The sequence below is a fragment of the Takifugu rubripes genome, chromosome 19, assembly GCF_901000725.2.
Source record: "Takifugu rubripes chromosome 19, fTakRub1.2, whole genome shotgun sequence".
NCBI lineage: Eukaryota > Metazoa > Chordata > Actinopteri > Tetraodontiformes > Tetraodontidae > Takifugu > Takifugu rubripes.
Window position 1 is genome coordinate 12451682 of NC_042303.1, and position 16708 is coordinate 12468389.

General features: G+C 44.6%; 1 protein-coding gene across 3 annotated transcripts in view; it reads left to right on the forward strand.

Annotated features, from left to right (window-relative positions):
* The window catches only part of gli1 (GLI family zinc finger 1), a 37119-nt gene that overhangs the window by 15111 nt on the left and 5300 nt on the right, over positions 1-16708 (forward strand). For 2 of the 3 annotated variants that reach the window (XM_029826900.1, XM_029826901.1), the window contains exons 2-11: positions 1489-1622; positions 12551-12661; positions 14144-14370; positions 14592-14693; positions 14774-14972; positions 15127-15295; positions 15425-15532; positions 15719-15859; positions 15960-16109; positions 16198-16362. In XM_029826900.1, the coding sequence (XP_029682760.1) occupies positions 12591-12661; positions 14144-14370; positions 14592-14693; positions 14774-14972; positions 15127-15295; positions 15425-15532; positions 15719-15859; positions 15960-16109; positions 16198-16362 (1332 nt within the window). In that variant the 5' untranslated portion in view covers positions 1489-1622; positions 12551-12590. The remainder of the gene's footprint in view (positions 1-1488; positions 1623-12550; positions 12662-14143; positions 14371-14591; positions 14694-14773; positions 14973-15126; positions 15296-15424; positions 15533-15718; positions 15860-15959; positions 16110-16197; positions 16363-16708) is intronic. The other variant, XM_003973494.3, reaches the window with a different exon arrangement.

Genomic DNA, 16708 nt, shown 5'->3' on the forward strand with positions numbered 1-16708 from the left:
GCAATCATGCCTGAGTGTCATCGTTTAATGGTCCCGGTTAGCGTGGTGCACCTACAAACCCACGCAAATACAAAAATAGAGCTTTTAAAGAGTATTTAGATAAATGTTAAAAACCCTTTAAATCTACTCTGTTTTTAGACCAAGGTTACAAAGTTGCAGAAAAAGGATTTTTATTTCCTCTCAGTCCGTCTATTGTTGGTTTTATTATGTTGTAAAACCAGCAACATCCTTAAATCACTGTAGTCATGTTTACATAATCCGGCATCCAGAAGATCTTTGGCACAACTCCACCCTTGATCATCACCAGAACCAATACATAAATACATAAGTTGGTTGTGTCTACCAAAAAATGTTTTCAAAATGTTTTCACGGAATTGCTGGATGACCACAAAGTTCAGAGACAAATCACGAACAGCGTTGAAATAAAAGAGTCTCCTTAAATTGAGCTGTTTTTGGCCTCATTGGCGTGTTCTGACCTTCTACTTCACATACGTTACAATCGCTTCCTGTTCTGTCTTTGTGTGCTCTTTTTCTGGTTGTTGTGACAGATGTAGCATCACTTCTTCGCTACTTTGCTGAGGTATTCCCATTTAGTGCAGCACTCAATTAGGAAATGCGGGAAAGGGGAACAAAGACGCCGGTGTCCCCGCTGGACTGTCTTTCAGGATAAGCCAGCACAATAGCAGCGCAACAACAGAGCCCTTGTGTAAACAAAGTGTTCTTGAATGAAGGAGGCATTTAAAAATGATCGCTCTTCACAAACAACATGCGACCCTCCTCTCTCTGTCCTGCTGTCACCCTCCTCCCCCTCGTTCTTTAGCTTTCTCGCCCCCAGTGGCTGCCTCTCCATCCCCATTCCCTTTAAAGTTCATCTTCCTCGACTTTCAGTGCATTTTTTGTCTGTCTTTTTTTTCCTTTAATTTTCGGTTATCTGGGTCCTTGTGGTGTATTGACGGATGCAGTGGTGATAAGCTGGAAATGGAAGTAAAATGGAGAGCCGCATAGATCTGAGGTGGAGAGTGCAGTGATTAAAATTCATCCCACGCTCCAAACAAAAAGAGGAATGAAAAAGAGGGAGAGAGCAGGAGAGGGTATTGGAGTGTGTGTGGTGGTGGTGGTATTTGGGGGGGTAAGCCTTCAAAGATCCCCGAACACCCCTAAAGACCACTACCGTCCCCTCTAAGGGACTGCATTTGAGTAACAGGGCCGTCATCCTCCAAGAGAACACAGATCAATGGAAGGGGTTCATGGATGGATGGAAAGATAGAGGTACAGAGAGGGGGGGCATCGAGTATTTAACATGCACTTTCCTCCCGTGATTTGTAGAGGCAGCCTGAAAGGAGGGTCAACAATCGACTCAATTACAAGACAAACTTTCTAAGGGTGCTACACCAGCACTCAGCGTGGACCCTGCAGCTCTCGGCCAGGCTGGCAATTGTTATTTTTGCCCTCCCTTTTCTCTACTGGTAAATGTTTGCCCCTCTTCAGGTGCCCCCTGGCAGACGCAGGAACTCCAGCACCACGGATAGACTCCAGCCTTTTCAGCCCCTGAACGATTCCCTCTCCTTTCTCCATGAAGAGCCAGAGGGAGAGGGGAAATGAAGAGGCAGAAGAAGGACTAGGTGCCCTCTCTTTGTCAGGCTTTATGGCTGCTAATGAATAAAATTCATTCCCACAGCACAGGTGGCATTTTCTCTAATCCAATTCGGTCTGGCTCAAAACACAGATGAGATAAATCTCTTTAAGTTATTACTGGACAGAGCTTTTCTTTTTAAAAATGTACTTTAAAGAATGAAAATGTGGCACAAAAAAGGCCAATAGTTATTCAAACAAATCCACAACTGGCTACGCAAAGGGGAACATATTCATAGCTAGCCATAAAGTCTCTTCACCCTCCATCATTTTAGGATTGTAGCATCTTTAATTGAATCCGCTTCTTTTGCAACATTTGCTTATCATTACTCTGGGCATTAGTTACATTTAAGTCTTCCCTACATGTTGTTATAGTGTAGCACATGTAGCTGTTCACAAACCTCTTATAATGAAATTCATGTAAGGATTTTACACAAATATTATGTCTAGCAGTTCACAATTTTGAGAAAATAAAAGTGAATCATCGGCATTTAGTTCTATAGGATGGTTCAGTATGTTCCACTGTTGCACCTTACAACTGTATTTTCCATTTGAGTACATCCTCCATTCTTTCACACCTCAGGTGTTTTCCACTTGGAAATGTTGTGTCACTGAGGAAACCCCACACACACACAGACACACACACAGGTTTGTTCTCACTGGTTGGCCACCAATGCCATGGGCCTTTCATAGAACTGAATGTGATAGACAGGATATTATGATGGCATATATTTGGCAAAGCCAGTGCTGATATTATAAACAGGAGCTGCGTGTCCGCCAGGAACACCTGTGTTTCCTGTGCACAAATGACACTGACTTAATTTGGACTTGCGGGAGCGTTCAGCATTGTCCCGGTGACGCTCCATTGATAAGGTCAGACAATACAGTGAGGAATGAGATTCCAACAATAGGTCTCCAGTCCTTCCCTTCCCAGTCAAAAGGACTGGTGAACCATAGTGCCGCTCAAGGCTGTGCTCATATTCTCTCTCTCTCTCTCCTCTTTCTCTTCATTCTGTAACTTCTTTTCTCCCCTCGGCAGTCTCTGTCTTCCTCTCTCTTTCTGTCCCATCATCCATCCCTCTTTTCTAAAGGAGAGGGGAAAGCACGAATACCACACACACAGACTCTGAGTCGCCCGCTGCTCAACAACATAACTGCCGCCAGATTTTTTTTTTCCATCTTTTTTTTCCATCTCCAGTGAATCCCTCTGTGTCCCTCCCCTCTACACCGGAAACAGTGGAAAAGTCGTTCTCTCTGTCTGTCTGTCTGTCTGTCTGTCTGTCTGTCTGTCTGTCTGTCTGTCTGTCTGTCTGTCTCTCTGCCTGCCTTACAGTATTCCTTTGTGTCTAATAAAATCTTTTGTGTCTTCTCAATAGTAACACCAGGCCGGTAATACTGCCGGGTCTCATTCATATATATCATAAACAAAATGAAAAAAAAAATTGTGGAAAAGTTTCAATGGGGGGGGGTTCCATACTACCTGGTTCCATACTACCTGGTTCCATACTACCTGGTGAGAGAAATAACGTGTTTGTATGCATGTGCGTCTTTAGAGCATGTGGATCCTCGCATGTATACAAATGAGCCCTGTGTATAATCTGGTTTTAAATCCTTGAGACTGAAGACACATTGAGATTGTGCATTTAAATGCATTTGTGTGTGTGTGTGTGTGTGTGTGTGTGTGTGTGTGTGTGTGTGTGTGTGTGTGTGTGTGTGTGTGTGTGTGCGCATCAGTGAGCACTGCACGGAGATACAGGCTGGAATTTAGGGCTGAGACCGGGTGAAAGGGAGCCCCTTCCTCCAGCGTCAGATAGGATCAGTGTTTACTTGCACCAATAGCAGAGAGTTCGAACGATTGCGAAACATCTCCGACACTTTTGTAAACAACATCGGGACGACAATCAAGTCTTCATTTGGAGTGTTTAAGGACATTTGAAGGACATTTTATATAGTACAGTGACGAGTCAAATCATAATTTATACATTTAACTTAATATTTCAATATGAAATTGTTCAACTTCAGAAAACTACTTAAATGTTTGGCACATGTTGATTCCTGTGAATCTCCCTTATTTAAAACAGGCAGATTTGGAGTGAAGTCTGATTTATACAGGCTTACAGATTATTCACACCCCTTGTGAATGTTCTCAATCCTTCAAGTTCACATTATTCTCTCCAGGTTGGAAAAAAGTGGTGACTGAAAGTATTGATTGGAAATATCTGAGAGACAGTTCTGGGGTCAGTTAGAAGTGTTGTTAGGTGTTGTTGTTGTGGTGCCACATGACTCTTTGGTAAAATATGTGGCAAAACTGTGTTTGCTTAATGTGTGAGGTCAATTACAGAAACACGAGTTTGTAAAATAAATAATAGATTTATTGTTTCAGAATTATTGCATTCGGTTGTTGATGCAACTGCTTTCTGCTTGTGTGTGTGTGTGTGTGTGTGTGTGTGTGTGTGTGCGTGTGTGTGTGTGTGTGTGTGTGTGTTTACAACAATTATTTGCACATGTTTTAAACTTCTCAGTACTTTTCAGTTCACAACCAGCTGAGTTGTTGATTTGTTGCCTTTTAGTTATGTTAATCCCATTAAATTACAGTTCTGGTGGGAACTCTCTCTCTCTTACACACACGCACACAGATAATTATCTTGCTGGTGTAGATATGTAATTTGCTATCAAGAGGCGTACTGTTAAAAGATCATCCCTCTTGTTTGACTGTCTAGTTCCCAATTCTTTTCCAATCACCACTTTCATACGTTGGCTGTAATTTGGACATTCTGCGCACTTTCTCTGACACGAATGCACAGACATTAGTCTCCGCAATCTTTAAACGCTCACAGCCTTCTGGTGTGACCGCAGCATTAGAACTAGTGCATAGGGACGTCTGTCAGATAACAGCCCAGTGAACCAGCTGGAGAAATCACAGGATAAACGGAAATACGCAGTTGTTCTTTGTGTGCACGTGTCTGTGTATATGTGTGTGTGTGTGCGCGCGCGTGCGTGTGTGTGTGTGTGTGGGTGCATGCATGCGTGAGTTGCCAGTTTTTGTTTAGTTTGTACGCTGCCTCTGACAGCATGTTAGCGTGCTGCCCTCAGAACCCAGCCGGGTCTTTCATTTAGTTTAGGACAAGAGTCTGTAAAGGTTTGTGTGTGTGTGTGTGTGCGTGTCACATGATAATCCCCAAAACATCAGATTCAGGACCCCGGCCAATCAAAAGCAAGCGCAGGCCCAGATGCCTCTGCCTTACCAACATCTGGGCGTGAAACAAAACGCCTGCTATTTATTAGTTATGAAGTCAGCAGCTGTGAGACGGACCACACAGGAGCGAGCCGCACGTTTCACTGTACGTCTCACTAACCCAAATAGCTGTTCTGTAATCTTTGCTGTGTAAATTGATGGTTGAGCACAAGCTGAATGAACAAAAGAATGAGATCTGAAAAGAAACAGCTGAGAGATGAAGATGTCATTTCAAAATGGTAGACTCCTGGAGGAGGAGGAGGAGGAGGAGGAGGAGGAAGAGGGAGTGCCGGTCGTGAAAAAGATGAAGGTATGAAGACGTGCAGAGGTGTATATACATCCGAAAGCAGGCAGATGCACACAAGTGCGCTGTTTAAGTCAAACAGCTGGGAAAAGGTTTGAGCCATTTTTCACCAGTGTGTTCAGCTGCTGGGATGTTTACATGTAGAGGAGAGTCGGAGGGATTTAGTGAAATGACAGATGCTGGAAGTCGTGTGTGTCTGATTGTCACGTTATGGTGTGTAGCTCTATGATCTGACCTGCTCTTGAAATGAAACCAGCCATGGAACGTTTGATGTGTGACAGCAAACAGGATGTTTGCAACACCAAGAGTCCATTAAAGTTGAACGCTGCTACTGATGTTAATAATATTGCACTAAAAAGAAAAGACATTGTAAAGGCAAAAGTGCAGCGATGATGAGCAAATGGACTTCTTCTGCTCTCTTTGTCCCAGTTCTTTGGGTTTCCTGTGGCTCCCGGAGCTCTTGCGTCTGTCTGGAGGCCCGCGGGCCTCATCTGCAGCCGTGGCTGTTTGGACTGAGTGCGCACACACACGCCTAACACAAACACACACATGCATAAACACATGAAAAACACCGTGTCATGTTGTGAAACGACACACACTCTCTCTCCTCCTCTATTCATCCTACTCTCATCGGTTTTCCGGCTCCTCTGTCTTTCTCGCTCCCCTCGCTCCACTTCCAGCTGTGTGAGGCAGCTCAGGAATATAAGTCGGAGCAGACAGGCTATAAATATCGTCTGCCCACCCAAGATTGTTAGGATCATTATTTGACTTGAAATCGCTGCGGTCTTTCTATAAACTGAACAAATGATTATCTGGTCTTTGTTTCCTGAACAAACCGTGTTTTCGGCGGTTAGCGGACAGCTCCGCTGGATTTCTGCTGTCCCTGCCGCTGATGTCAGACGCATGATTGACTGGGAAAAAGGATTCATGAGGGCTTGGTTTGTACTTGAGCTGCCAGACTGACAGCGTGGCCTCAAGAGTGGACAAAAGCCAGGAGAGAAAATGATGTAGGAGAGGAGCTGCGTGCGGTTGGATGGTGTTTAGCAGCTCTGGTGAAGGTAAAAACGAGTGCTGGGCTAAGTTTATAATGAAAAAGCTCCGGTTTTTTTTCTTTCAAAAATTGGGGGTTGGGCTCCCAGTTGTTTATAGTAGGAGCCATTCGGAAAGCCGCCGTAGGTCTACAGCTGGGAGCCAGCTGTGTGAATCAACCTTTCTTCATCTGCTTTATCCAGGCCTCCATCCATTTCCTCCTCTTCCACCCCTCCTTAAAAGGGGTTCAAAGACATATATGTGGTCGGGGATTAGCTATACAGCAGCTAATACACAGACACGCAAAGGTTCTGCAGAAAGAGTCGAAGAGCGGGGAAACACAGGGAGGAGAGGATGGTGTGTGGAAAAGAGAGAGAGAGAGGAGAGGGGATCCAGGAAACCACAGGTATGTGAGCTGTAGTAGGAGGGTGGGTGGCCTGAAGGGGAGACAGTGAAAAAATGAGATTGTGGAAAAGTTTTCTTGGCGGGGGGGGGACTCTCCTGTTGACAGTTGTTGGTTGGATTTGTTGAACTGATAGCATTTTCTAAGGGTGAAACACACAGCTGATGTAAACATCAACACTGTCCACCCCCCCCACCCCACCCCCCTTACTGATTAAACATCTGTAATAAACACAATGAAGCGGCTGCGGCAGAAAAAGGTGGGGCCAAACAAATGACTCCAGTACATGAATGTAGTTTTGCACCGACTAAATCTTGTGCTCCAACTAATTATGGTTGTGTCTCAGCACCTCCTAGCCAGTCTGTCCAGCAGGGGGGTAAGGGGGGGGGGCAGCAAAAGGCTTTCCAGGCCATAGCTCTCAAGGGGAGGGATTAAAGGCACGTTTCCACTGCGGGACTTCCTGGTAAATACTCAGGGGAGTAACTTCTCACAAGAACCTGCGGGGCAGGACCCCTCAGTGACGTCACGTGTTTGATTGCCAGTTTCGAGGCTGAGGCTGATATTGAAAGAGAATTGAATTTCCTACAGTCGGTCTGCTGGTCAATGATTGGAGTGCCAGAGTGGGGGGGGGTGCCATGATGTTTGGAGGGAAACAGTTTGAAAACGCCAGTGAAAATGAATGTTGTGTGTTGTCTTCAGGGCTCATTTCCATTGTAAAATGATGCAGAATCTTTTGTTGTTCATGTGCCAGAGCATCACCGGCATTTGCAACTATAATAATGCTTGATTAGGTTTTGACTGCTCAACAGTCCCGATTTCTAAGAGTATTGTGGTTATTCCAGAAAAGCTTTTCTGCTGTGCTCAGTTTGTGCCGAGGCCCCTGCCCTCTCTGTCTGTAGCCATGTTGGCGTGCTGCAGCCCAGCCCTCTAGTGCCCCCATGTCTGTCATCAGTCACTCTGACTGTGTAGCTACAAGGGATCAACATCTCATTCTGCCATTTCCACAAGGTGAGAACCTCAGCAGTGAGCCATCAGCACCGCAGCTTCTGCAGTCTTCACTTTACAGGCGATGGTGTTGACTCTATTAGCTCACAGCATTAGTCTGCAAGTTTGTTTGCAGGAGACTCGTGTCAGGGATTTTCTGTGAGCTCACAACGACTACAAATCTAGCATTTCACTCATCAACCCAATAAATCTTATTTGTAAGGTTTTACCATTTCGATTAAATTAGGACTGGCTGTATTTCTACAGTATTTTCAAACTCAGCACCTTCATCCAACCAAAACCAGCACAACACTGAACAAGAACTTACGTCTTGATATTGCAGTTAAAGGTAGCGCTACCCTAGCATAGTTGTAGCTGAACAGTTAGTTTGCCAGACTATGAAGGATAAATTCATAGCTGAATGGCAAGTTATAGCAAAACAAGTAAAAAGAAGACAAGCTCATCAACATGGCTTAACGAAGCTGCAACTCACTTGATGACTTTTCGAACATGAACAGGGTTTAAAACCATAGGAAACATTTTTGAACATGACCATCCTCCCACGTTGGAAACATCGTGATTTGGCCCGATTCAACAGCTATTAGAATCAGTTTTATTAATTGTAAATGAACAATCACTTTTTGTACGACATCCGATTTCATGAGATCAACCCTGCTGACAGCTGACAATAAGCTATGTGTGCATTTGTAGCCAAACCTGGTACTGCAATCACATTCAAAGTACAATCGAGCCTGGTACTGATGTGAATCCCACATCACTTGTCTGGGTAAAAGGGGCAAAAAACTCAGCGGAGGGTTAGTTGGGGGGAGAACAAGTAAGGAAAGGAGGAGCGTCTGTGTTGGGTGGAAGGGTTACAAAAACACAGGCAGAATCTAAAAACAAAGTTTACCACTGAAGGAAAACAACGGGGCTAGCAAAAGTCAGTGGGTGAGGAGAGAAAGAAAAAAAAACGGAATAAAAAGCGAGGTAGTCTCGGCCTGTGGTTGGCCAGGGTCCCGGGTCCCGCCTTTTCGCTCCCTCCCTCCCTCTTTCCCTTGCGCTGTCTCCAGCCTTAACACAACAGAATCCCCCCACAAGCTCAGCCACATCAGGAACGGCTGGCTACATTATAGCTGCCATTATCGTCTCTCAAGTCATAACAGCCAGAGAACACCCACCTCGATGCAGCCCCGGCGGGAGGGGGAGGGGCGGGGAGCGCAGGAATGAGCCGAGAGACGGCGAGAGAGGGAATGGGGGAGCGAGAGGGTGGAGGCAATGGGGCAGAGAAGGAAGAAAGAGAGCTGAAGATAGACTTAAGAGATTGAGGACAGAAAAGACATGGGAGGAGGAAACTTGAGAAAGGGTGGGGGTGAAGGTCCCAGTGTCACATGGTGTTTATCTTGTTTAATAGGTTATTATGCAAACACAGAGCTGGAAACATGAACATATGAGGTGTGATTGCATTCCTGTCAGGAGTACAGGAGCAATGATGTCACTTAATGCTGCTTGCCCTGACTGTGGACTGTGGAGCGAGCTTGGGGGTGGACACGGATGAGCCCCAGTTTAGTTTTACTCCCCAGGGAGGAGGACTGTAGAAGCAGAGGATCAGGACCTGGATCAGGCCTATTGTACGACCCGGCCACTGACCCGTGGAAATATCTCTAATTCCCTGTTGGATCCATCAGTGGGAGGAGGCTCGAAATGGCCAAACTGTAGAAGACTAAACAATGATGCTTTCTCTATACACAGCAAAATGAATCATCTGAGAGATATTAGGGGGGGAATATCATAATGTCAGCAAAGCCCAGCAGGAGAGACACAAGCAGTCTAGTTTTTGGTGTATTTGTGTAAATGCTCCCATGCTGTGAACTTCTCTGTGTTTTAGTGGCCAATAGACTTCTTTGTCTTTTGTTTCATAGTATGTCAAAGATAGGAAAGAAACAAGATGGCTCACTACTTTGGTACTTTTATCTAGAAAATAACTAGTTCAAAAACAATTTGATGTCTGTACCATCCCATGAAAACAGATTCCCTGGGAGTTAAGCTGAAGTCTTTCTGCCCGACTTGATTTTGTGATCAGTTATAACCAATAATCACCATCCATGTCTTAATTGTGGCTTCTGTGCTAATTGTGAATCAATCGTCTAATTGTCGGTTTGTGCATGTTACAACCTCCCATTTTTTAAATCTAAACAGCCACTAAAACCACCACTAATGTCTGTAACTGTCACTTTGATTGAGGTAAATTATATATTAACCTTTTTTTTATTTGTTTGTGTAATTAATTCTAGTATGCTTTAAAGCACAAATGGCCCGGCTAATATTAGACACTTGCTCATACCAGAGTAAGTCTGCAGCAACAAATCTCCCTTGAGTTTTAAGCTCATCGGTTGTTGTTGAATGTTTGGGGGCTGAGTTGAATGGCCCTGTAAAAAAGTAAAAAATATAATATTAAAATATATAAAGGACTGAGAGGAAACTAAGTCTTTGTAGTCATCCACAGTCAAAATCCCTTAGGCTTAAACATCTTTCACTCAGTGTTGCTTCTTTCCTTTCGGAGACAAAAAACATCCAAAAACTTGACTTTCGGGGTAGTTAAGGTTTCTCCAAGGCTGTGAGTTTCCCTTCATTGGTGACACCAGTCAGTGTAGGCATGTGAACCTGGAGCTGAAAGTGGCGGTTGTGCCTTGGTTTCTGCCCGGCTTGTTATGCCACCACGGTGGAGCCGAGTTGTTTAGCTTGTCATTTGATTGATGGTCTTGGGGTTTTTAATGTGCCTCAGCCCCAACCAGCTAAAACCAAGCTCCACAAAAATGACACAAGGGAAAAAAGTCCCTGAGTTTCTCACAAAACACTGGCCTAAAATAGTACAATGTCCCAAAACACCTGATCAAGAAGATTTATCATAGAAACTTGTCAAATCTGGCCAAAGACATAAATTCAGGATAGTTTATGTAGAATAAGGACATTTTAAATGCCAGCTATATTTTCTATCTATGACATCTATAAGATCCATAACACACACAACACTGCTCTGGTATATTCTGGTACTCTCTCTCTCTCTCTCTCTCTCTCTCTCTCTCTCTCTCTCTCTCTCTCTCTCTCTCTCTCTCTCTCTCTCTCTTGCACACACATGTGTGTACTTCTATCTTTGTGGGGATTTTCAGAATGCATTTCCCATTCTCTAACGCTAACCATCACAACCAAATGACTAATCCTTGACCTAAACCTCTCCTGAACTTTAAATTAAGCCTGAACCTTAAATCCAAGTCTTAACCCTCAAACTGACCTTTATAGTCCCCCCACCCCAAATAAAATGGCCCCAAAAACTAACTTCCTAACTTCCCTAAAATGTCATCACTTGGCAATCTACCCTCCCTCGTAGCACGTTCAAGAACACACACGTGCATTCCATACTCATATGGTGGCTACAAGAATACTACACCACCCACTGGCAAGCCTGACATGGGTTTGTGTGTGTGTGTGTGTGTGTGTGTGTGTGTGTGTGTGTGTGTGTGTGTGTGTGTGTGTGTGCGCGTGTGTGTGTGTGTGTGTGATGTTGTCTGACAGCCCCCTTCTTGGTATTTATTAGTTCTGGACAGCTGACGTGCTCAGCGAGATCTCTATTTAGCACTTCCGTCTGATTGTCATACACACATCCAAAGGCAGTGTTGGATGTGTGTAATTAGCCTCGGACCGCCCACGCCATTTAGCCACTCACTAACTTTTACATTCCAAATCCCCCCAGTGACTTGTCGGCTTAAATAGGTCCCTGCTGCCCTTTTAACACTTGTGCTACCGCATGACAGACCAGGCAAACCAGTTACACTCACATCACAATACTTTCACCAGCACGAAACAGGAGCTTTCCCAGTTTGGCCTTGGAGACAACAGAAACAGTGATGGGTTGTTTTGACTCCACCCGCATGTCAAGAACTTAAATAGCTACAACACACACTTAAAGGATGTTGGACTTATAAATATTTCATTTTGCAGGTTAAGGCCCATCAACACCTTCAGGATTAAAGTGGTAGATTAATACTAAAACCTGATGATGGCAATTTGGAGGATGCTAAATAGTATAGACGAAAAGGAATGTGTATGAGCGTGTGGCGTGAAGCTATAATAAGCAAATTTTCTCAAAATCTCAGCTAGAATTACCTTCCACATGCACTCTTGCTGAGATCTCAGAGTTCTATACAAAAAGTTGCTTCGTCCATGTTTTACCCTTCATTTGTGTCGCTAATGTCCCTTTAAAAGTTCTTTATTTTGCACTTTAAAGCCAAACCGAGACTGTCCTCTTCCGTCTATTTCCCCCTCAATACTCGGTCCAGGATGGGAAGGTGTGGCAGGTTTTGGGCGTCTGTCAGTGGAGTTCGAGGTCCATGACTCTGTTTAGAGAAGGAAGATTACTAGCAAGCCCGCTCTTTTTGTCCTGGGGTTTGGGATAATCTGTAGGAGTGTGTCGGGGCACATCAGAAGCATCACATGACCCGTTAAGTTGTAACAGTGGGTGAATGGAATGGACCAGTCCTTTAGAGGACAGTCAGACTGTAAAACAAACCAAACCAGATACACTATAGTGTACGTATCTATAGTTAAAGGTTTTGATATTAATAACAGTCTACAATTCAGATGTAGTCTATTGAAATATGCACTACTCATTGCTTTTTCAATGTACCTTTTAAAACTCACCTTAAATATTACAAACATTTGATAAAAAGGAAAAAAAAAAATCACCTTTACAGTGGCTTTACCTGGCATATCTGCTGTAGGTACTGCCAGCGAGTTATATGTATTAATAACAGTTTTAACATTCATTATCAACCCAAACCTGTTCCTAAGCTCTTATTAATAGTATATTTTCTATCCTTGCCATGCATGACTGGTTTCATATATTTGCATTTTGGGGCTGTTTGTTTTATTTGCTTTTCCGCCCTGTCTTGTTGTGTTGTTGTGTCAGGTTAACGGCCTAAAGGGGCGAGTTGTTCCTTGGAGCTCCAATGCCAGTGGACATGCAGCCACACCAGGGGCTGTATCACTACGACTCCTCGCCCGGCCAGCCCTCCAGAGGGTAAGACCAAAGCTGGCCCTAGCACAGCTGCATTTCACCTTGTACCTGACATGATGAAACATGAAAGTAACATGATGAAATACACAAACCACATGAGAGTAAACTTGTCTGTGATTGTGTTCAGCATAATTTAAGTTAAGAATATTATTATTAATCATGTGGCTTTTTCTAAATGCAACAGTTATGTGCACTTCCACGCCAGTCTTATGTGAAATAGTTCCAGTTAGTCTTCCTCAGTAAGAGCCAACACTATATGATCCATTTTGATTAAATTAATGTTATTGATAAGAATCTATCGGAAATTCCAGCAGTGACACAGCCACATAAAAGGTATTGCAGTTATCAGATGCACTATGATTGTAATGGACACAGAGCTGGCAAGCCCCCCCCTCCCCATCCTGGCTGCCCCTCCTTCCTTCCCTCATGCCACCCAGGTTGCGGGTGGACTCGGCCTCTCTCTGACAGCTGCTAATTACAGGCTGACCAGGCCCCGCTGCGCTCTGCATGACTGCATCTCGCCCCGCTCAGGTTACCCAGAGAGAGGGAGAGACGGAGAATGACAGAGAGAAAGGTGGCTTGGCAGGACAGAGAAAGACGGGGGAGGGAGAGAGAGGAGATAGAAAGTGGCAGAAAGGACAGAGGGGGTGAGGGAGAGACAGAGAAAAAGAACAGAAGGGATGAATGGGAGAAGAGAAGGGGAGAAAGGAGGGCGAGCGGGAGGGAGGCATATTCAGGGGGAACCAGCACGGTGGATTAGAGGGAACAGATTAAGCTCCTGTGTGGAATACACGTTGTAGTGAAAGAATTAAAGAACTGAAAAGGCGTCTTAGGGGAAGGTGGGTACATGATATACTGGCCTTTCGGAGCTGAGCAGAAGGAACAGAGATCAGGGAGGGACAGTTTTTAGCGACACCAGTATGGCTGTGGAAAGGTCAGCAAATGCACAAAATGAAACTCATGAGAACTGGAAACTTCCTGGGCTGATTCCGCTTTCCATTCTTGAAGGGGAAACCCCTGAAGAGGGTGATTTATTCAGGTTAGACAAACACGGACGCTATACTCTATCTAGTGGTGAGAATCAGACATCACAGCCAGGCTGCGGAGACGAACCTTGTTTTATTAGCTAAGAATGAGTTTGGTACCCCAGACAGTTGAGCTGGTGATTCACTGGAGCTTTTTAATCAGTGACACCACTTACTGATATAGGATATCTGCTAAATACAGCCAATTAGTAATCAGCTATTGGTTCTCTTTATCAAGAGCTTGCACAACACTGCTTCAACAAAGACCTCTTTCTACACCACCTCTGTTTATTTAAACAGAACACGATGTGTCATAATGTCAGAATGTTGCTGAAGCACTTAAAATCACAGACATCTGTGTATACTTTTTACGTAATTGTTGCTTCTTTGATGTTTCTGCCTTTTGCAAAGGCAGGTTTTTATGAATTACACATTAAAATATGTTACTTATTACACGCAGCCTAGTCCCGTCAGACCAGTCTCCGTACAGTGATGTGTCCTCCCTGCGTGCACCATTTCTCAACGGCCTTCCTCAGGACTGCAGAACCATGTATAATCCTATGGCGTCCAGCATGACTCATGGCTCAGGTCCAGGGATTGGCCTCTGTACGGATCAGTACATGAGGCCCCCTCAGGCCCTGCCGCCACACAGCATGATGGGACACAGAGGCATGCCTCCCCCAGAGGGTGAGTCATCTTTTACATCACCTTTATCCTATTATATACATCACCTTTAGAGCTGCTTCAGATTTTCTCATAATTGCATGTGCAAGATTAATCCTATCTTACCTTGAGAAAGACAAGAACATATTATCTTTGAAGCAAAACTTGAATTCACATGTAAATGTCGATATTTATAAGTGCTTCTACTCGCTGTAAGTAAAACATCTGCTATTTCTTTCCAACAGGGGGAAACAGCACCCCCTACTGTACCCAGAGCAACATGATGCCCTCTCATCATAACTTCTGCCAGGCTCAGGGGAACTCTGATCTGATTGGCTCGGGCGACGGTCAGCTGACACGACTCCATGTGTTGGACAAACGCAAAATCCAAATCAACCTTGACCTCTTCCCACCTCCTGCTGTTTAGGCTCCAGGTTCTCTACGCCTCGGTCCATCTTGAAGCTGAGTAAAAAAAGAGCCCTGTCCATCTCGCCTCTGTCTGACGCCAGCGTGGACCTTCAGACAGTGATCCGGACCTCACCGAACTCGCTGGTGGCGTTTGTCAACTCTCGGGGTAACGCAAATGGTGCCAGTTCTTACGGCCATCTTTCTGTGGGCGCCATGAGGTGAGTATTGAAATATTTTTACTAATAGTCTAGTTTTTTTGAATATATCAACAAATGAATGGAGGACAGTGGAATCCTTAAGGTTCTTATTTACATAAATCACCGTGAAATAAGAAGAAAACTCGAAATAATCCCACTTTCTTCTCCATCACAGCCCATCGCTTGGATATACAGGCAATATCAGTTGCCAGTCCAGGCAACAAGGTTCCATATATGGAGGAGGGGGAGTAACGCCTCTGGGTGGACACACACCAGGCCCTTGCCAAGGTTCCCGCTTACCTCCCCACAATCCCCGGCTGCATGCACCACCTAAGCACGGACATGTAAGGCTTTCCTCTGGTTCAATTTAGGAGGGAGAAAGGGACTCTCTGGGCCTAGGATAGCAAGAATTAAAACCTCTCTTAATGGTCTGGAGATGACAGGCGTAATGAGGGCTGTATTTTGGTTTGCAGCTGAAGACCGAGCCTGGCTTAAGTGGTGTGATGGATGGCATGAACGTGAAGAGCCTGGAAGAGCGATCGGAGGGAGACGTGGCCAGTCCCTCTTCCACTGGCACTCAGGTATGCTCATAGTCTCACAAGTAGGTAGACCAAGTAAAAAGTACAGGCCTGGACCACTGGAGCAGTCAAAGTATATAACATGCTGTCCTGGTATTTGACCCAAATGGTCGGTGTATTCAGTGCTTTCCATGACTGTGTACACGTTTCTGTAGTTATTAAACAAAGGCTCGTTTAATGTCTGGTCAGGACCCTCTCCTGGGTCTCCTGGATGGCAGAGATGAGTTGGATAAGGAGGACGGGAAGACCGAACAAGAGGCCATCTATGAAACCAACTGCCACTGGGAGAGCTGCAGCAAGGAGTTTGACACACAGGACCAGCTGGTTCATGTAAGAGACGCAGGCCATTCTAAAAAGATAGGCAAAGGAATTGTTTCTAACCACTCACTTTATCGTCATTGTTGGTCTCTCCCGTCTCACCGCCTCACAGCACATCAACAACGAACACATCCACGGAGAGAAGAAAGAGTTTGTGTGTCACTGGCAGGAATGCTCAAGGGAACAGAGGCCATTTAAAGCCCAGTACATGTTGGTGGTTCATATGCGCAGACACACGGGAGAGAAGCCACACAAGTGCACTGTGAGTGGGCGGCATGTCATCAAAACTGATATTTTAGTTCCTGCTCTCCTGTAGCTGCAGTGTTGCTGTAACAGTTTTTCTGCTGTAGTTCGAAGGCTGTAATAAGGCCTACTCTCGTCTGGAAAACCTGAAGACTCACCTGCGCTCTCACACTGGAGAGAAGCCGTACGTGTGCGAACACGAAGGCTGTAACAAAGCCTTCTCCAATGCTTCAGACCGGGCCAAACACCAGAACAGAACTCACTCCAATGAGGTACAACTATGAAAAAACATTCAGGATTTCTCCCTTCACCATTTGCTCATAATTAGGGCACCACTGGGACAACCTTCTCTGTTCTAACTTCAAATTTCTTAGGAAGTATAGCAGATTTTTCTTTTCATAATTTATTGTTATTTTAGAAAGTTGAAATTTTACATCGGGACAGTTTACTTACAACTCTTACCTCCTCAAATTAGACATCTCTCAGAGGTCAACGGGGTCAAACACAAAGAAAGGGGTGACTGTAAAATAGCCTATCCTTGCGTAATAAGACTTTAACTTTTCTTTGGTCTATCAGCAACATTATGTCTAAAAGGCCAAAGAAAACAAAAAAAACAAA